Here is a 21661-nt window from a genome sequence, read left to right as displayed (position 1 = left end):
CTGTGACCTGCCAGCGGGCGTTCGACACTTTACGTGGCCTCAACGTGCACATAGCCTGGCACAAGTGCTGCGGTGACGTCACCGCCACTTAGTGGCGAATGGCAATTGTTGTTGTACGTCATCGGAACAGAATCGGAAGGGAAACTAAAATCAAATGACCGTATCGGGGTACGTCTTTGCGTCGGAGGATTAGCACAGGTTGGCTACGTACGGTGCGAAAAAGAAGCTCAACGCACATACGAAGATGTACCGAGGCTCCCACAAGGCCGTGCTGGGTGGGCGTGTTGGTCGAGTTTGGTGCCGGCTATCACGGGGTGAGGTCGTGTCGCTACGGTTCTCTGCGCTGTGTTCAGTTTTGTCGTCCTCTCCGCACCTCCGATTTGCACGGTTGGCTACGTGCGGTGCAGAAGAAGTTCAACACGCAGAGATGATTGCGTCATTTCTCCAAGTTGTTGCTGAAAATGGTCGGCGAAGAGGGGGGGGGTAAGGGTGGTTGGGAGGGGGGGCGGTGAGTTGCAGTCCTATCACGAAATCGCACTTCTCGGAAAGGAAGCAGAATTAAGCAAGCGATGGCGATAGCGCCATAGGTTGAATTGTTTCCTCTTTGACAAAAACCGCGGGACTGCAGAGTCACCCTCTCTTGAGTGTTGACGCTGCTGCCCGCTGCCGCCACTCCACAACCCTCTCCTCCCGTCGTTCGCCTGCCGTGCGCCGGGCCAGCGCTCGCTCCACATCATCACCCGGGTGAGAAGCTACGCCACAGTCGGTACAACGCCCGGGGAGTGACCCAGCAGCGTCTGTAGCGTGTCGTCTGCAGCTTGACGAGGGATGCGGCACGGCTAGTGTCATTGATGTTTTGCCGGTGAACGAAATCAGTTTCGGTGGCGCGTCCGACGTCGAAACCCTGCTGAAGGCTCAGCAGGGTTTCTTTTTTATTGGGGGACCCTGGATCGTGCTTTGGTGGGTGACCGGCAGCGTGCATGGAAGATCGTGTGATACAGGGTTGGCCCAAAAGTCAGGACACATACGGGTTTTTAATAAAAATTAACTCTTATTATTATTACGTGCTCATGACTGCCGCCAGCACCCAGTGCGTGGTTCGAGTACGGTCGGATTACCCCCAGAAAACAAACCGGCGGCGTCGGGAGACCTTCATCTAGCAGTGGATTGGCGGAATGACTCGATTGAATGTGCATGACTAGTCCTACAATAACTGTGAATATTAACAAAGAGCATGCAGCTAAATGTAGCTGTGTGTGTACTATAAATATAGAGATATGGCAGGTCAACTCACCCTCAAATGAGTACCTGGTGTAGTGGTGTGTAAACATCGCCGCTGGGGAGACAAAGCCGGCCGGGTTTGACGCTGGCCTCCCACCCCATTCGCGTGCCGTGCCGGCATTCAGAGGTGCTACTCGCTACCAGCACTTGTCCCAACAGTATATTGAGGCTATACGGGGGATTTATTTCCCTTTATATCTGCCGGTTATCTGTCAGTCAACCCATGGCACCTGGGTCTGTCCCTTGACCCCGTCCGTGCCAGCGAGCCTTCGACACGTCACGTGGCCTCAAGAATGCACCTAGCCTGGCACGAGCGCAGTCGTCGACGTCACAATCACTTCGTAGTGAATGGCAGCTGCTGCTGCTGTTGTTGTGTCGGTGGCATTTGGAGCAGGGGCGGTTTCTTCATTAGGGCGATTGGGTGACGCACCACCAATGTCATTCAACCACAGAGTCACGCTAGCCGTCACTGTGCCTCTGGATATAGTCCAATCAGCGACATGTCACGTTTTGTGGAGTACCGCCTCTTTTTGGGCGATTTCACTCCGGCTGAGAATCGCCCCGAGTGGCCCCATAGACTTACATTCAAAGATGTTTTTTTTCGAACGGGGGGCGCTGCAATGCATTCTCTATGGCTTCCGGGAGGGCTCGCACTAACGTGCTTACGTCATCATACGTAAGCACGTTTCAGTCAACAATTTTATTTGTCGCCACCTAGTGGAATCTTTAATAAAAGAAACTTGAGTGGATTGTATTAATAGTGAGTATAGAAACAAACAAGATGTATTGTAAGAGTCACTTTATTTTTCATTAATATTAAAGAAGTGAAGTTGCCTTTACATGCTTAAGCTGTTAATTTATCCTTTGCATGGGTGGACCTTATCCTTATAAATCATCCAGACATTTGCCCCCCCTGAGAGATTTAGCAGGAGCCGCCACTGATTTGGAGGAATGGAAATATTTCTTGTTCACGTGCACGGACGTGACTTGGCCTTCATAGTCCAGCAGTGTGTCAACCACGGCTCACGGTGATGGTGGTGGTGATCGTGGTGATGGTGATGATGGTGGTGAAGGTGATGGTGATGATGGTGGTGAAGGTGATGATGATGGTGATGGTGATGATGGTGGTGATGATAGTGGTGATGATGGTGGTGATCGTGGTGGTGGTGATGATGGTGGTGAAGGTGATGATGATGGTGGTGGTGATGGTGATGATGGTGGTGATGATAGTGGTGATGATGGTGGTGATCGTGGTGATGATGGTGGTGAAGGTGATGATGATGGTGATGATGGTGGTGATGATAGTGGTGATGATGGTGGTGATCGTGGTGATGGTGATGATGGTGGTGAAGGTGATGATGATGGTGGTGGTGGTGGTGATGGTGATGATGGTGGTGATGATAGTGGTGATGATGGTGGTGATGGTAATGAAGGTGGTGGTGGTGATGGTGATAATGGTGGTGATGATCGTGATGATGGTGGTGAAGGTGATGATGATGGTGATGATGGTGGTGAAGGTGGTGCAGCGTGGCGTGTGGTTGGTAAGGCCGCGAACACCAGCCGAGTGTAGGTGAGCTGGTGGTGCAAAGTGCTCCGTTCTCAAACACGTTCTGACATAGGAGGAGAGAGGTTGGAGAGTGCGTCGAGGGGAGTAGAGTGAGATAAGAAGGGAGATGTGGGAGAGTGCGTGGAGGGGAGTAGAGTGAGATGAGAGGGGAGAGGTAGGAGAGTGAGTTGAGAGAGGAGAGGTGGGAGAGTGCATGGAGGGGAGTAGAGTGAGGAGAGAGGGGAGAGGTAGGAGAGAGCGTGGTGGGGAGTAGAGTGAGAGGGGAGAGGTAGGAGAGTGCGTGGAGGGGAGTGGCGTGAGATGAGAGGGGAGAGGTAGGAGAGTGAGATGAGAGAGGAGAGGTAGGAGAGTGAGTTGAGAGGAGAGTAGAGTGAGATGAGAGGGGAGAGGAGAGTAGAGTGAGATGAGAGGGGAGACGTTGGCACGGGCTAGTCCCTGGATGATCTTGCAGGCGCTGGGTGAACGCAGCTCCCTCTCTGTGACCTCACCCTGCCTCGCCACGTGCAGGTCCCAGACACTGCCGGTCGACGCGTTGAGGGGGGTTCTTGCGATGTGCGCCCTCGCCCTGCTGCTGCTGCTGCTGCTTCTGCCGCACGAGGTCCCGGGTGAGTTTCTGTGCACGTGAAGGGGCAGGGCTGGCGAAGGGAATGGGTGTTCGAGCCATCGCCACCACCACCACCACCATTGACCGTCACGTGGCACGTGCGTGAAACTGTGATTGGTCGTTACGGCCTTTGTGACGTAAACCGCTTGCTCGGGCGTGAAACCACCAGGCCCCTTCGCCCTCTCACACAGGTCACGACATCCTTGAAGGAGGGGCCAAACTTACGGTCTCATCATCACCAGCGCCATGCGCCACCACCACCACCACCTCCACCATCTGGTTTCAGGGTTTCCCCTTTGTCAGTGGCCTCTGGGTTGCCACTCCGAGGCCTGTCTCAGAGGGTTCACAACGGCCGCGGCCGACCCGACCACTCAGGGCTTCGCTTCAAATGCTGGTTGCTGCCGCCTTCCCAAGCGCGAGAGAATCGATGGACTGAATCGCCCCCACTGACGCAATGGACTGTTAACCGATGCGTACGTACGTAGAGTTGAGCTTTTTTCTCACCGTACGTGGCCAAGGGGCCGTCCATAAATGACGTCACGCACCTGGGGGGGGGGGGGTCAGACATTTGTGACGATGTGTTACGAGGGGGGGGGGGGGTTGAGAAATGTGACGTCACATCAAAATGCGCAACTTTAAATAAATGTAGAATTGTTATAACAACACTAACTGTTATAACACTCCTACAACATCAGAGTGCAGCGCTACATTAAATACGCACTACAATGACAATAGTCTAAAGCGATTTGAAGCATGTTTTATTTTCAAAATGGAAATATGGTTTGGGGGGGGGGGCAGAGCTTAGTGACGTCACATTTGAGGGGAGGTCTGACTTTTTGTGACGCCGTGTGACGAGGGGGGGGGCCAAAAATCGTCCAAAATCGCGCGACATCATTTATGAACGGCCCTCAACCGGAAATAGATTCTGAGGCCACGAATATCACCGGATGAGCCTGAAAATAAATCAGAGAACCACGGGGCCGTCTTTGCGATCCCACAACAGTGGGGACAAAGGTCTCTTCCGTGAAAGTAAAAAAAAAATCTTCGTCGATTTAAATGTTTCTTCCAGGCACAGAATCTCCCCCGGCGGTTTGGATGAAGGCCACTTTGACAAATCCCGCTGCAGCTCATACGGACGACCGTGGACGCGGTCGGCCCTCTCCGCCGGCGTCGATGAACCATCGCCACCAGCACGGCGGTAATCGCTTGTCGCGGTCGCTTCGGATATTTGACTCGCTGGGACCGCGCTCCGTCGCTGCGTTTGGCCTCGTTTCTCGGTGGCAGGGCTAAGGGTGCAGAGGCGCTGCTTCTGTGGCCGTCTGGAACGCTCTTCCTTCCAATATTAGGAAGCCAATGGGAGCTTCGCATTTTTAAATCATCATCATCATCTAGATTGACAAACTCATTCCTTGAGAACTGATTCTTGTGTTTAGATTGTTGTCCTTCCCCCGCGCCTCCTTTTAGCGACGTTGGCTACGTACGGTGCGAAAGAACATCAACATACAAACTGTTGTTTCTATTTTAGCACGTCAGGCCCACTGAGCTATTTAGTTATTTTTCAGGAGCGACCTGCCCACAAACGATAGCCCAATTAAGTGGCTTATCAAGTGAAAATGTATACTCTAAACGCGTGACGTTGATTCTAAATGTGGAGAGAAAAATCCACACGGCAACGGGGGAGAACATGCAACCTCCAAATATACAGGTTTGTACACACACGCGTGTCGGTTCGTACGCACACACGTGTCGGTTCGTACGCACACGCGTGTCGGTTCGTACGCACGTGTCGGCTCGTACACACACACACGTGCCGGTTCATACGCACACACGTGTCGATTCGTACACACACACACGTGCCGGTTCATACGCACACACGTGTCGATTCGTACACACACGCGTGTTGGTTCGTACGCACACACGCGTGTCGGTTCGTACACCGGCAGCAACAATGATACCGGGGCGGCCGCACGAGTGATACCAACCACAACCTCTCGGCAAACGCGCCCCACCACGCGGCGATGTCACCACCAGCCCCAGATTTGGACGTGAAAAACGAAGACGATGACGACGAAGTTGAGGAGGAGAAGTTGGACGAGGCGGGCTACGACTATGGCTCTGCTGATGGTTTCAAAGTCCGAACGGACCTTCCTTCAGAGGGTCCCAAAGCAGCTCACGTGCCCTCGTCGCATCCCACACGGAACTCCTCTTACAAACCAGCTCCAGCTGACGGTGGGTATCATTCTACTGCTGCTGCTGCTGGTGATGATACTTGTGGGGAGCGGTGGTGCAGCGGTTAGCGCTACGCTGCGCTCCGAACCCCGGCTACCTGAGTTCGATTCACCGCTCACGGCCAACAACCGCTGACGATTATCTGAACCGGTCCTGGGCCTCCCCTAGGTCGACTCAGTCTTAAAATGAGTACCCGGTGCGGTGTGTAGTAAACATCGCCACTGGGGAGACAAAGGCCACTCACCCCCTTCGTGTGCCGTGCCAGCCTTCATAGGCGCGTCTACTCCGCTAACAACAATTTGGGCTGTCCGGGTGAATCTTTGTCTTTCTGAGTCTCTTGTGTTGTTGTATCGTCTGGCGCTGTGCCCGCAAAGATGGTGGCAGCTGCTGGGGGACTGGCTCCTGCAGGGCCGGCATCGCCACCTTCGTGGCGATCTCCTGCTTCACGCTCCTCTTCCTCCTCGTCTCCGTCACCTTCTGGAGGAGGTGGCTCTGCTTCGGCAACGAAGGTGGCGCGCTTCCCTCGGGCAGTCCCCACTGCAGCTCCACAAGCGACACATTCGGACGAAGGCTGGAATCCTGCCGCCACGGTGGCTTGGAGATGTTAACTCCCTCGCCTGGTGTGCAGGAGGTCGTGGGTTCGGGGATACCTGAGTGGTGGGCGGGGCTACCTGAGTGATGAGCGGTGGCTACGTCACTAGTGGGCGGGGTTACTTGAGTGGTGGGCGGGGCTACGTGCGTAGTGGGCGGGGCTACCAGAGTCATGGCGGGGGGGGCTACCTGCGCGATGGGCGGGGCTACCTGAGTGATGAGCGGTGGCTACGTCACTAGTGGGCGGGGTTACTTGAGTGGTGGGCGGGGCTACGTGGGTAGTGGGCGGGGCTACCAGAGTAATGGCGGGGGGGGCTACCTGAGTGGTGTGCGGTGGCTACCTGAGTGGTGGGCGGGGCTATCTGAGTGGTGGGCGGGGCTACCTGAGTGGTGGGCGGGGCTACCTGAGTGGTGTGCGGTGGCTACGTCACTAGTGGGCGGGGCTACCTGAGTGGTGGGCGGGGCTCGTAGTCGAGTGGGCGTGTCCATGTGAGGCAGAGGGAGGGGCTTGCCAGCTGACCGTGTCCAGGTTGAGCCGTCCATGAATTCGGCCGCTTTAGAAGTCCGTTCAGAAATTCGTTTTTTTTTATTTTTCACGAAATTATCGAACGAATTTCCTTCGCTTTGTTTTTGCGCCAGGGAGCTGCGCCGCTTGGAAGCATCGAGGAACAATGGTTGTGTAGCGCGTGGGGACGACGACACCTCTCCATTCATCCCACGTCACTCAGGTACCCGCACACAGACAAAGATCCCCGACCCCCGTGTAGCCTTTAGAGGTTGTTGGGGCAAGTGCTGTTAGCGAGTAGCACCTACGAACGCCGGTGACGGCGGCCAGCACCCCGCCTCGGTCACCTTTGTCTCTCCAGGATGATGTTTGCCCGCCGTACTACAAACCTGTCAACCCCTTCTCAGTGCCCCACCTTATTACAGACCAAGTCAGACCTTATTGGTCACCCCGTGCCCCTTATACATCTCAACGTTCATCCCACAAAGTCCCATCACAAGGGAGAAACACAAACAAAGAGACATGTTTGTGCCCGTATTGAAACGGCTGAACGCCGTATGGAGCTGAAAACTCAATTTCCCTGTACAAGAATACGGGGTAAACCGTACGCGTTGACAGGTATGGTACCAGGTACTAATTTAAGGCTACATAAACCTAGGGGACAGCCCAGGATCAGTCCAGATAATCGCCGTGAGCGTCAATCACGACGGTGAATAATCGTCGAAATTGTTGTGGGCGCGTGCCGTGGAGATCCGCGGACGAAACTGCACGTTGGAAAGTGTGACGGGAATCCACGCAAAGGCACGATTTTTCTTCCTCGCTTTTGTTTTTGCAGGTCACGAGTGTGAGCGACGCTGGAGAGAGAAGGGGGGGGCACGGTGCCCCCCACCCAACGCGTCGTCGGATAACGTTCTTGCACTCGCGGTCACGCACGCACACACGCACGTACTCCTGTACGGACACACGCAAGCACACACAGACAAACACGCGCACGAGTACACACATGCACGCACACGTACAGACACACGCACAGACACACGCACACGCACGCACACGCACGCACACGCACGCACCCACAAGCACACGCAAAGACAAACACGCACACACGCACGCACCTCCGATTAGCTTCAAATCTAAAGTTGAACATAGTATTCACGGTAAAGTTATTTTCCTGGAAAGTCTCACGACTGAGTCTCAAGATTCGAATTCACGAGGGTCTTGCCTTGGGATGTTTGGCACCTTCCATATTTAAATTAAATGCTAAAAAACTCTTTTTAATTTCACCAGGTAATGCCCACGAAAGCTATAGAGCTCTTCTTTTTGAACTGGCCAGAAATTATATCTCAACGAAGTGGTTTGTCATGTGGAAATGTATAGCAGCCAAATACTCTAAACGCGTGATGTTTATTCTAAATGTGGAGGGAAAACCCGGAGGACCCGGATACAATTCAACGCGACCCAGGGAGAGAGACACGCAAACTCCAAATATGCAGCAGCAGGCATCGTCCGGGTCGGGATCGAACCCACGACCTCCTGTAGACCAGGCGAGGTAGTCAACATCTCACCACGGGGAGAGAGAGAGACACGCAAACTCCAAATGTACAGCAGTCGTCAGGGTCGGGATCGAACCCACGACCTCCTGTAGACCAGGCGAGGTAGTCAACATCTCCGAGCCACCAAATGGTGCTGGAGAAAACCCAGCGTACAAAGTGGATGACGCTCAAAAGGTCTGCAGGGATGTGTTTATTTAACCACGTGTCTGTCCTGTCATCGCTGAGCCACCCTGGCGCTTTAATCTTGATGGTTAAAAGTTAAATTGTGTATTTAGGTAACAAAAAAGCGATGTGGATCTTGTGATCATTATGGTCTTCATCAGAATTGGCCACGGTCTATTCACTCCTTCCTCCACACCGGTACCATTGCTCATGGCGAGACTGCAATTGTGTAATCCGTTTCGCGTCCGTGGTTTGGTCGGAGCTAATCTTATCACTCCACAATACCTCGTTTCGCGGGGGGGGGGGGGGAATTATGCAAGGTGTAAGCTTAATCTAACGATATGCTAAATATGGCAGGTGGTGGCGGAAGCGGTTTTGCGCAGCGGTTCGTGCACTGCGCCGGGAAAAAACCTCACACGCACGAACCTCTGATGAGCGCGGTGGGTGCTACGCGCGAGAGAAGTCCAACGTGCAGACGCGCGCGCGCGTACGAGGAGGGGCAGAAGGGAGCTGGCGCGGAGGAGCGGCGTCGGTTTTCACAGCGGGCCGCGGTGGGGGAGAGGGGGAGGGATTCAGAGTTGGGGGGGGGGGCACATAGGAGTCACGTGGTTTATGGGAGGTTTGAGCTGGTTTAGAGAGAGAGAGATGAGTAGATGAGAGATGTTCAGGGTGGGGGGTGGCTCACACCGAAGTCAAGTGGTTTACGGAAGGTTTTAACTTTTATATACTGTACACTATATATAAATATCATGGGACCTCCTTTGCCAGTACCAACATGTGAGAATAGGGTTCCCCCTTTTATCTGGCAACAAAACAGCTTTGTTAAGTTGTTAAAACACCAAACTGAAACCTTTTACAAGGAATCATGTCTGCATTAACCACAATGCTTGTGGTCAAAATGCAAACAAAAAACATACTCTGGTAATATGATGGCATTGTCTTTGAAACTGATTGGTCCACAACAAAGACAGCTTTCTTTTGAACCTCGTCCTCTGGTCTACGGGCAACACAAACAATGTTTGTGTCTCTTTGTTTGTGTTTCTACCTTGTGATGGGACTTTGTGGGATGAACGTTGAGATTTATAAAGGGCACGGGGTGACTAGTAATGGTCTGAAGCGGTCTCTAATAAGGTAGAGGCACTGATAAGGGGTTGACAGGCATGCGAACTCCGACTATACAGCAGTCGTCAATGTCGGGATCGAACCCACCGACCTCCTGTATACCAGGCGAGGTAGTTAACATCTCCGAGCCACCGTGATGATGATGATGCGAGATTTTTAGGGCACGGGGGTGACCAATATGCAATTGAGTCGTCACACATTGCATGCAATGCACAGCAAGTTCAGAAAACATCGCCCCCTACCGCCGGGCAGCAGACGAACGATTATTATCTGAACCGGTCGGCTGACCCTCCCCTAGGTCGACTCAGCCTCAAATGAGTAGCTGGTGCGGTGTGTAGCAAGGCCGTAGCCATGGAGTCAACATTGGGGGGGACCAAATCTTCCAGGGGGTCTGGGGGTCCCCCCCCAGAAAAAAAAATCTAAATTTGAAAACGTATTTCCTGCCTAAAATATTAAAAAAATCCACTAACACATGGGATAGTCTTTTTTTATTTATTTTGTACAATAACGTCTAATAGTGTATTGTATTACATTGCTCTGTTTTTTCTTTTTTTACCTTTTCTTGTTTCATTGTTTGTAATGGCAGAGATTAGGGATGATTAAAGTACAACCATAACCACAATCATATAAACAGCAATCTATGCATTGTTATATGAAGACACGTCCAGATATTGTGGCCAAGGTTTAGCAAATTATTATTTTCATTTACATGGCATAGCAAATTTTTTTTATAGCAATATATTGGGGAGGGGGACATTTTGAGCATATTTGAATATTGGGGGGGGGGGGGGGTGTGTCGTCGTCCCCCCATATATATTATGACGGCCTTAGTGTGTAGTGAAATCGCCACTGGGGAGACAAAGGCGGCCGGGACGTGGTTGCTGGCCACCCCCACGCGTGCCACAGTGCCGGCACTTGCGCCAACAGCCTGGTAAAGGCTACACGGGGGATATTTGTCCTTGCGTAGCTCAGGAAGCGTGCCCGTGGTCCATCTGTGAGGAAGTTGATAAGCGTTGGCAGCAGATTTGCGGCGAACAATTGTATATTTATTTTGTATTGTAAGTGTTTATAAAGGCGCAGCAGATCCAACAAAGGGCTTTCACAGTTCCGTACAGAAAGTAAAAAAAAAGCATTTGTAGTTTACTGAACATATCCTAGGAAATAAGAACGAGGGGGGTTTTAGCGGCTTTCTAAACGGGCAGGAATCTCAGCGGAGAGCGTTCCAAATCTGGGGCGCGACAAAAGGCGCTGGAAAAGGGCCGAGCCCCGAAACGTTTAATGTTGTCCCGAAAAGCGGTGACCGACAAGCGGCGCGAGTGACGAATTCTTGAACCGATCCTCGGGTCCCTCCCCCCCCACCGCCCCCCCCTTAGGTCGACTCAGCCTAAAATGAGTGCCCGGTGCGGCGTGTTGTTAAACGTTGCCACTCGGGGGGGGTCCAGGCCCGCTCGTCGTCATGTGCCGGTTCCGGCGGCCTTCAAAGGCGCCGCTGCTATTCGACAACGGCGCTTGCCCCCGCACGGTCTTCGTAGCCCGGGATGGGCAGCAGTTTCCGCAGTAGCAGCCCAGGAAGGGCAGCCCGGGCTGGGCAGCCCAGGAAGAGCAGCCTGGAGTGGGCTGTAAAAGCGTGGTCGAGTTTATCGGTCAAATAAATGTTGGAGGCGATTGCTTGAGCGCGTGCTTTGTGAGTTCAAGCACCGCCATTTTAACTGCACCTCAGGTTCAGGCCAATCGGTTTCAAGGACCACGTGTTGTACATTTGTGTGTGTGTGTGATCTTGGTATCACAATAAATGTGTGGTGAATGCAGACTTGATGTATTTACCTAATTGATGTGTATTTGGTGAATTGCTTGAGGTGCGCCGATGTGTCGTGGCATTTTAAAGCTCTGATTAAAGTAATAATCATTATTGGATTTCCATGAGAACTGGTGAAATCGTGAATCTGTTGTTAGCTACGCTCGCTTGCCCGGGCAGAGCCCTCGCTTACTCTGAAGACTCCTCTTCTTTGCAGCAAGGTCCTGACAAAGTGTTCGCAGTCGTGGGAGGGTGGAAGATGATTTCCTGTGCACCTACGTACGGTGCGAAAGAGGTTCAACGTACATAGCCCTCAGCCCATACGGCTTACTCCGTATTCCTTATTGGTCACCCCGTGTCCCTCATAAATCTCAACGTTCATCCCATCACGAGGGAGAAACACAAAGACATTTGTTTGTGCCCGTATAGAAACGGCTGTACGCCGTGTGGACCTGAAAACTCAATTTCCCTGTACAAGAACACGGGGTAAACCGTGATGGGTTGACAGCTGTGATGATGATGATGATGAGACATCGTCTCTGGCTGAGTTGTGGGATGTCTGTGCAAGCCGGCCGGATGTATCGGCTGCGCCCTGGTCCACTCCCCGAGACAGATTTGCACGAATAAGGTTTTTATTCCTTCTTCCAATTCCTGTTTTAAATAATTAATTGTCTGTGTAATGACGAATTGAGATGGCACTTTATTGAAGACACTTCACTTGACATCAGGCGGAGACTCCATTGCAACAGCCCCGAGTCTCCCACGCATCTCCCTTGTATACCGACCGAGGCCACGCCCCCCTTCTCGATCATTCTCGCCAACTCTGGACGCTCGCTCCACCGGCAGACTCCACCGTCCTCTTCCGTCGCCTGACCACGCCCCCTTCTCGATCATTCCCGTAGCCACCAGTCCCTTCGCATTCACAGCTGACTCCCCTGTCACTACCTCCCGTGGCCACCAGTCCCTTCGCATTCACAACTGACTCCCCTGTCACTACCTCCCGTGGCCACCAGTCCCTTCGCACTCACAGCTGACTCCCCTGTCCTTACCTCCCGTGGCCACCAGTCCCTTCGCACTCACAACTGACTCCCCTGTCACTACCTCCCGTGGCCACCAGTCCCTTCGCACTCACAGCTGACTCCCCTGTCCTTACCTCCCGTGGCCACCAGTCCCTTCGCACTCACAACTGACTCCCCTGTCATTACCTCCCGTGGCCACCAGTCCCTTCGCACTCACAGCTGACTCCCCTGTCATTACCTCCCGTGGCCACCAGTCCCTTCGCATTCACAACTGATTCACCTGTCATTACCTCCCATGGCCACCTCTACCGCCACTTTCGGCACGTGCCCTTGTCCTGGCTTCACCCGGGATTGTTCGTCCACAATGTTGCCCCTGGGGAAGAAGAAAAAAAAACACCAAATCTGTTCAATCTTCCCAGGACGTGAGAAGTGCCGGTGGTTTTTATTTCGTCACCGTAATGACACCGCTCGAGACGATGCATTTACACGTTCGTATTCATGCACCGTATGTGGAACTTCTTTCGCGCCGTACGTCGCCGACCGTGCTAATCGTCTTGTGGCACCGTGAAATATTTCTCCATCCATGGTGTTGCCCTGGGTGGGGGGTGTGGGGTTTGTTCCTTTGTAAATCAGACGTAGGCAACCCTGAACCCCAGGGCCGCCCCGAGCGCGTGGCTGGGCAGCCCAGGTGGTCACCCCACGCTCGCGCTCAAGAGGACCTCGACCCCCAGATTCACCGGCTCTGTCAAACTCGCCGATCTCGTGGTTTGGCTGTGAGGTTCACTCCGAGGATTCTTCTCGTGAGCGCGTGGTGCATTGGCAGCGAGAACATTTCCACGAAACCGAGAATTGGGCAACGCGGGTTGCCGGCATGTGGCCGCCGCAAAATTGACACACGGAGGAAGCGAGCCGGAGCGACACCACCACCACCACCCCCGCCCCGCCCCGCCAGCGATTTTCTGAGATTCGTTAGCGACCAAACGCAGCCCGTCGCAAACCAAGCCGGCTACTCGGTCCGCAGCGGTCGCAGAGCCTCTCTCCCCGCCTCGTCTCAGCCGCGATGATCGCGCGGATGGAAGATGTCGCCCTGCTGCTGGCCACGTCCTTGTTGAGCTGCTGGCAGAATGGTGAGGACTGTGTGTGTGTACGTGTGCGTGTCTGTGTGTACGTGTGCGCGTGTGTGTCTGTGTACGTGTGTTTTCTCATTTCTAGTTCTCCGCTCAACAATCGAGGGCTTGCGTGCGCTGGGGCGCTCAATGCCCCGGCGTCTGAAAGCGCCTCCCAACCATCACGCCTCGTCCCCTAGGGGACCCCCCCCCCACTAATGGCAGCTGTCCCTGTGCAGCACAAGGTGGAGGTGTACAGGGCACGCGTGTGTGTGTACATTGTACGTGCGTTGAACTTCGTTCGCACAGGTACGTAGCCAACCGTGCCAATCGGAGGTGCGGGAAGGGGGGAAGGACAACAAGCTAAACACAGAAAGCAGTTCTAAAGGAACGAGTTCGTCAATCCGGGTGATGTTTTAAAAGGGTGTGTCTCCAGCGGCTTCCCAACATCGGCAGGAAGAGCGTTCCAGACGGCCGCAGAAGCGCATCTGAAAGCGCCGCGCGACAATATGCAAGAGGTCGTGGGTTGGATCCTGACCCTGACGAAGCCTGCTGCTGTGTATTTGGAGTTTGCGTGTCTCTCTCTCTCATCATCATCACGGTGGCTAAGATATGTTAACTACCTCGCCTGGTACGGAAGAGGTCGTGGGTTGGATCCTGACCCTGACGAAGCCTGCTGCTGTGTATTTGGAGTTTGCGTGTCTCTCTCCCTCCTCATCATCATCACGGGGGCTAAGAGATGTTAACTACCTCGCCTGGTACGGAAGATGTCGTGGGTTGGATCCTGACCCTGACGCCTGCTGTATATTTGGAGTTTGCGTGTCTCTCTCTCTCCGTCGTGAGATGTTAACTACCTCGCCTGGTATGCAGGAGGTCGTGGGTTCAGTCCTGACCCTGACTAAGCCTGCTGTATATTTGGAGTTTGCGTGTCTCTCTCTCTCTCTCATCGTCATCACGGTGGCTAGGAGATGTTAACTACCTCGCCTGGTACGCAGGAGGTCGTGGGTTGGATTCTGACCGTGACGACGCCTGCTGCTGTGTATTTGGAGTTTGCGTGTCTCTCCCGTTGTCCCTTGCATGTTAGAAACGCGCGTTTCGAGGTATCAATGTCCACGCGGCGGTGAGCTGTCGTTTGTGGCCTGGTCGCTTCTGAATGAGAGCTCCGTAGCTCTGCGTCGCCTTGCGTGGTGAGATAAAAATGAAGAGTTTAGTTTTAAATAATAAATTACATGACAGGTGACGTTTTGGGATGTGGTCCTTCTTCGTTGCACATGATGGAGAAGTGAAAACACCCACGGATGCATCCGTATATGAGCAATGCTAGTCTATGGGCTGTGTTAGTCTATGGGTAGTGTTGAGTCTATGGGCAGTGTTAGTCTATGGGCAATGTCAGTCTATGGTGCAATGTCAGTCTATGGGTAATGCTAGTCTATGGGCAATGGTAGTCTATGGGCAATGTCAGTATATGGGCAATGCTAGTCTATGGTGCAATGTCAGTCTATGGGTAATGCTAGTCTATGGGCAATGTTAGTCTATGGGCAATGTCAGTCTATGGGCAATGTCAGTCTATGGGCAATGCTAGTCTATGGGCAATGATAGTCTATGGGCAATGCTAGTCTATGGGCAATGTTAGTATATTAACAATGCTAGTCTATGGGCAATGTGAGTCTATGGGCAATGTTAGTCTATGGGCAATGTTAGTCTATGGGCAATGCTAGTCTATGGGTAATGTTAGTCTATGGGCAATGTTAGTCTATGGGCAATGCTAGTCTATGGGCAATGCTAGTCTATGGGCAATGTTAGTCTATGGGCAATGTTAGTCTTTGGGCAATGTTAGTCTATGGGCAATGCTAGTCTATGGGCAATGCTAGTATATATATAAAAACAATGCTAGTCTATGGGCAATGCTAGTCTATGGACAATGCTAGTCTATGGGCAATGCTAGTCTATGGGCAATGCTAGTCTATGGGCAATGCTAGTCTATATAAACAATGCTCGTCTATGGCGAGCCGAGCCAACTCAAGCCGAGCCAGCCGCCGGCCCACGGGGATGAGAACGCTCACGTTGTGTCCCCCCCCCCACAGCCTACTTCCTCCAGATGGTGGTGAAGATGCGCAGGAAGTACAACATCAAGCATCCCTTCGTGACGGGCAACACCGAGCTGGAGATCGTCTACAGGGCCAAGTGAGCCACCCCCCACCACCACCACTCCACTACCGCCTCCGTCTGCCCCCCCACCTCCCAACCTCTGCTCTTAGCTCATTATAACAGTGCAGTCTGTTCTCCTATAAAGCTGTCGTTGCGTTCCCGTTGTGGAATAATCGCGTTGTGATGAGTGATAACACGTGGATGTAGGGAGTACAGCACAGCCCGCGATAACACGTGTGTGTGCGTGCGTAGCCAAAACCTGCAAGACTACTACCCCATCTTCCTGGTGACGATGTGGACCGCCGGCCTCTTCACCAGCTCTGGTGCGACCTCCCGACGAGCCCTGACCACCCACAGGGGCACCGAGGCCACGTGCCACACACACCACGACACCACGTGACCACGTGTCACACACACCACGCACACGACACCACGTGACCCACCTGCCACAAACACCACGACACCACGTGACCCACCTGCCACACACACCACGACACCACGTGACCCACCTACCACAAACACCACGACACCACGTGACCCACCTGCCACACACACCACGACACCACGTGACCCACGTGACCCACCTACCACACACACCACGCACACGACACCACGTGGAGGGGTGGGGAACCTTTTTTCTGCCAAGGTCTATTTGGATATTTAGAACATCATTCGCGGGCCATACAACATTATCAACTTCAAAATTAGCCCGTTATATTTGGTCAAACGTTTAATTAACTCGCCCCTAATGCGATGGCTGGAACTGCTTCTCTTTGGTGAGGCGTGATGATGTTAGCTGGTATTGACGATGTTGCTGCTACTCGCAACTGCTTTTCCAGGTTTGCTCCTAGATGTATTGAATTTCGAGTCCCGCCTGCTGTTGCCTTGGCATGGCCACACCAAATGATTTCGCGGGCATTGTACGGCCCGCGGGCCAGACGTTCCCCACCCCTGAGTCGTACGGCAACGCAGTCCGTGCCGGTGTCGTACCAACCCCATGCCCGTGCAAGGGACGTCGCGTCAATGTGTTCTTTTTGCTTGTCGCTTGAGTGATTCGTCTTCGCTTTCCGGATGCTTCGCACTCCGATCGTGTGTTTTGTACCGTTTGTGGTCGTGACCTTCTGACCCGCCCCCCTGCCCCTTCACGTAGCTCATCGGATTCCTCCGGTAGAAATCAAAGTTCCCACTCTGGTTCCATCGTCGCGTTCGCCGCCGTTGTCCGCGGCCGTTCGTGAGTGGGAATCGAACTCGGATCCGGAACCGGGTTCGCAGCTCGGCGCGCTAACCACTGCGCCGCCGCTCCACCGGATCGCTGCGTCGAATGCGTCGCATGCGTCGCGTTGACTGTGAATGGAGGTGGAGCAGAGACTGATTTGGGGAGCGGTGGTGCAGCGGTTAGCGCTACGCTGCGCTACTGAACCCGGCGACGCGAGTTCGATTCCCGCTCACGGCAAACACTGCCGGTGGCGATGATCTGAACCCGTCCTGGGCCTCGCTAAGGTCGACTCTGCCTCAAATGAGCACCTGGTGCGGTGTGTAGCAATCATCGCCACTGGGGAGACAAAGGCGGCCGGGGGTGGTGCTGGCCACCCACCCCCTCGTGTGCCGACCCGACCTTCATAGGTGCTACTCGCTAACAGCACTTGCCCCAACAGTCTGTTAAGGCTACACGGGGGATCTTCATATTTGTTTGCTGGGATTGATGGAAACGTTCATGATGTCCTCCACGTGTTACAAAGCTGACAATTCTCAATAACGTCTTCATTATTATTATATGCCTCCTTGTTTGGTCCCGAGTAAACACGCCAAAGTTGGCACCAACCACATGCCACCAACGTTGGCCAACGTTGGCCCAACTTTGGTGGCATGTGGTTGGTGCCACCGTTGGGGGCATGTGGTTGGCGCCACCGTTGGTGACATGTGGTTGGCGCCAACTTTGCGTGTTTCCTGTCTGCAGCCGCCGCCGCCTTCATCGGCCTCATGTACATCGTGGCGCGCTACAAGTACTTCAAGGGCTACATGGGAACGGACAACAAGCGGTGAGCGTGCGACACCGCGGCCCCCAACGCACGATCGCCCCAACGTCGGGTCAACGTTGCGGCCGACGTTAAACTCGACGTTCAACGGACGTCAACCCACGTGCCAACGCAAATGACAGCTCAACGGAGCGGCGTATCGTCACCGGTTGGGAATGTTTAACAGCGGCCGCATACTCACTCCTTAGACACGCGGCGTTGATTCTAAATGTGGGAGGGGAAAACCGGGAGAAGAACCCGGAGAAAATCCACGTAACCACCGAGAGAGAGAGACACGCAAACTACAAATATACAGCAGCAGGCGTCAAAGAGGATCGAACCCACGACCTCCTGTAGACCACGCGAGGGAGTTAACATCTCACCACGGAGAGAGAGACACGCAAACTCAAAATATACAGCAGGCGTCGTCAGGGTCGGGATCGAACCCACGACCTCCTGTAGACCAGGCGAGGGAGTTAACATCTCATAGCCACCGCGGCTCACTGCGGTGAACTCATTGGAGGGGGGGGGGGGGTATTGAAGTAACTGGACCCCCCCCCCATTGTTTTCACAAAACTGCGAGCGCGCCGGGAGTTGGAATCGAACCCGGCCCCCGCTGCCGCCGTGCCATGTGACCGTTGCGTCACAGCGGGAGCTGTCCCTGGGCACGTGGCGAATGATCATGGTCATGATAATCATTTCGACGACGATGATGATGATGTCATCGTAATTATGATTGCACCATCATCATTACGTGTCGGATTTTGCGAAAAAGTCAACGAGCCCACAGGCGGGGAGGCAAAGCTGAGGGCTGCTCGACAGCCCTGGCCCAGACAGGCAGAGGAGGAGGCCTTGAGGTGTTGTGGATATGTTTAGTAGTGTAGTGTATAGTGTAGTGTATAGTGCATAGTAGTGTAGTGTATAGTGTATAATAGTGTAGTGTATAGTGTAGTGTGTATAGTAGGGTAGTGTATAGTGTAGTGTATTGTAGTGTAGTGTATAGTAGTGTAGTGTATAGTAGTGTAGTGTATAGTAGTGTAGTATATAGTGTAGTGTATAGTAGTGTAGTGTATAATGTAGTGTATCAGAGGCCTTGAGATGTTTCTTCAAAGTCCGAGTGTCGTCATCTCCTCCTCCTCCGTCTTGTTGTTGCAGAGTCCCCGGCTATTTCCTGGCCAAGCGGTTGATGTTCTCGCTCTCGGCTCTCTCCGCCGTTGGGCTGCTCAACTTCGCCCTGTGGTGGTACTACCAAGTCAGCCTCCTCGACCACCTGAACCTCGTGGCCAAGGCAGCCTCGGCCCTGCTGCTCTTTGTATGAACGTGGCCTCGACCACGTGGCCTCGACCACGTGGTCGAGTTGCAGAGGTCAGGGCGCTGAGACGCCAACGGTGAAGGCCCGGGTTCGAATCTGGGCGATTGCCTGCGATTAAGGGGCCGTTCGTAAATGACGTCACGCACCTGGGGGGGGGGGGGGGGGTCAGACATTTGTGACGATGTGTGACGAGGGGGGGGGAGGTTTGAGAAATGTGACGTCACATCAAAATGCGCAACTTTAAATAAATTTAGACGAATATATTCTTAGGTTTTTTCGGTAAAGTCACGTAGGTAAAAAAAAATTAATGAAAGTAAAATAAAAATAAAATAATTTTACTTTTATTAATGTTAATGTTAATATTTTACCTACGTGACTTTACCGAAAAAACCTAAGAATATGAATCCTTGCAGTTACGAAAGCTTCAAATGTAAAATATAGACAACACGTTCTATTTAATCAAACAGACTTTTTAATAAATGTTTTCTCCTACAACATCAGAGTGCAGCACCACATTAAATACGCACTACAATGACAATAGTTTAAAGCGATTTGAAGCATGTTTTATTTTGGGGGGGCAGAGCTTTGTGACGTCATATTTGAGGGGGGGGGGGTCTGACTTTTGTGACGCCGTGTGACGAGGGGGGGGGGTCAAAAATCGTCAAAAATCGCGTGATGTCATTTATGGAGGCCCCTAAGCCGGCTTCTCAAATTGTTAGTGAGTTCATGACCTCGGCCTGGTCACGAGTGACTGCACACAACAACAAACAACAACAACAAACAACAACAACAAACAACAACAACAAACAACAACAAACAACAACAAACAACAACAACAAACAACAACAAACAACAACAAACAACAACAACATATTCGGTGAAATGTAGCCGTGCACTAAATTTGGCTAAATTCCAGCTCTGAGAATGAACAATATCGACAGATTCGACTCTCACGCGACGAACATGACAACATGCACGTGGGCGAGTGCTGCCCTCTGCTGTATGGAGCAGGGATCTCAGACGTAGCTCCTTGGTGTACACTTCCACTGGCCGCTCTCCGACACGGGAGGAGTGGTGTAACTGCTCTGCGAAAGTTCCAAAAGGTCAAACAATAGAATAATACAATGTAATAATACAAGATAACAATACAATGTAACAAGACAAACAATATAGCAATACAATAGAAGAATAAAATATAACAATACAATGTAATAATACAAGATAACAATACAATGTAACAGCACAAACGATATAACAATGCAATAGAAGAATAAAATATAACAATACAATGTGATAATACAAGATAACAATACAATGTAACAAGACAAACAAACAAAACAACAATAGATAACATCTAAGCAAATATATATTTAAAGGAATAAAATGTTTCAAATTGAATAAGTGGCTTTTAACCCCAACCCAATGTCCCCTCTCCCCCCACTGATGCTTCGTCACATGACCACGTGGTACGTGTGCCTAAAATAAATAAATAAAAACTCTCAACACGTGTGCTGTGACGACTGTTGTTCTTGGTTCTTTCGGTAAAGTTACGTAGAAGGGAAATAATAAAATTATAAAAATAAAACATAATAAAATACAATTCTCACGACGTTTCGGCCACAACGCAAGCAGCCGTCCTCAGGTGAAGAACAGGTCTGTCGGGAAGACAGCGTCTGAATGAACACCACCAGGCTTGGAGCGTATATTTAAGCTGAGTTGGAGGGGGAAGAGCGCCTTGACAAAAACAGGTCCCTGCGGGGTGGGCTGGTAGGAACGAACAAATACGATACGAAGGGAGAGTTTGAGGCCTAGTTCTAGGCTTTAGGCCTAGCTGTAGGCTTTAGGCCGCTGTGAGTTAATTTTTAATGTCAATGTTTTAATTTAAAACTATCTCAGGGAATTAAAAAACTATCTCAGGGAATTATAAGGGAATGTTACACTTGTTTAGCCAGGAAAGCCTCACTGAGTCTAAAGGTTTTTGTAGGGTCCTGCCAAGTGTTTGCAGTAGGGGGCGATCTTGCTACACCTAATCGGACATCGGACGGACGGACGATATAATCTATTGTAGGCTGGTTCACTTCGTTCCTACCAGTATAATTTGCATCTCTTACCTTATTAGTGAAACACGAAGGTTTTGGCGACCAACATCATCCTTACTAGAGAAGAGCGCACAAGACGTGGTGGTCACCACACCGACGCCTCAACACAAGGCACGAAACAGACGGACTTCTCCACACATCTGTCTGCGGACCTCCTGATGAAGCCGGTTGTGATTGCTGGCGAAACGTCGTACACTCGGATTGCAAATGTTGTGGCGTCGTGTTGTACGAGTAACCAATTTGCCACGTTCTGTTTACGTGACAAACCTCACTAGCTGGCTGTGCAGGGTGGTGGCGGGTTTAACGACACATTTATATATTCACGCAATCTAACCCCCTCCCCCCCCCCCCAAAAAAACAACAACTCTATTATCTTTCGATTTAAAGCTTTCGTGACTGCATGGATTCATCTTCTTGGTTCTTTCGGTAAAGTCACGTAGAATGGAAATAATAAAATAATAAAAATAAAACATAATAAAAATAATTCTCACGACGTTTCGGTCACAACGCAAGCAGCCGTCCTCAGGTGGAGAACAGGTCTGTCGATAAGACA

At 52.0% G+C, this 21661-nt stretch overlaps 2 protein-coding genes across 2 annotated transcripts; both read left to right on the top strand.

The window, feature by feature from the left end:
* Nucleotides 1-683: 683 nt before the first annotated feature.
* LOC144950971 (uncharacterized) lies at nt 684-7782 on the top strand. The gene is made up of 7 exons (XM_078881159.1): nt 684-744; nt 3356-3453; nt 4522-4650; nt 5484-5681; nt 6056-6190; nt 6912-7000; nt 7613-7782. The coding sequence occupies exons 2-6, from the start codon at nt 3399-3401 to the stop codon at nt 6953-6955; spliced, it is 561 nt and encodes a 186-aa protein (XP_078737285.1). The 5' UTR covers nt 684-744; nt 3356-3398; the 3' UTR covers nt 6956-7000; nt 7613-7782.
* Nucleotides 7783-13417: 5635 nt separating this feature from the next.
* On the top strand, nt 13418-19147 carry LOC144950922 (microsomal glutathione S-transferase 2-like). Its single transcript, XM_078881100.1, has 5 exons — nt 13418-13555; nt 15619-15718; nt 15935-16005; nt 17640-17721; nt 18853-19147. Exons 1-5 carry the CDS (start codon nt 13489-13491, stop codon nt 19013-19015), a joined length of 483 nt encoding a protein of 160 aa, XP_078737226.1. The 5' UTR covers nt 13418-13488; the 3' UTR covers nt 19016-19147.
* Nucleotides 19148-21661: the final 2514 nt, after the last annotated feature.

The sequence above is a fragment of the Lampetra fluviatilis genome, chromosome 60 (assembly GCF_964198595.1).
Source record: "Lampetra fluviatilis chromosome 60, kcLamFluv1.1, whole genome shotgun sequence".
Classification (NCBI taxonomy): domain Eukaryota; kingdom Metazoa; phylum Chordata; class Hyperoartia; order Petromyzontiformes; family Petromyzontidae; genus Lampetra; species Lampetra fluviatilis.
The sequence above is the reverse complement of the archived record's forward strand: the minus strand, read 5'-3'. Positions and strand labels throughout refer to the sequence as shown.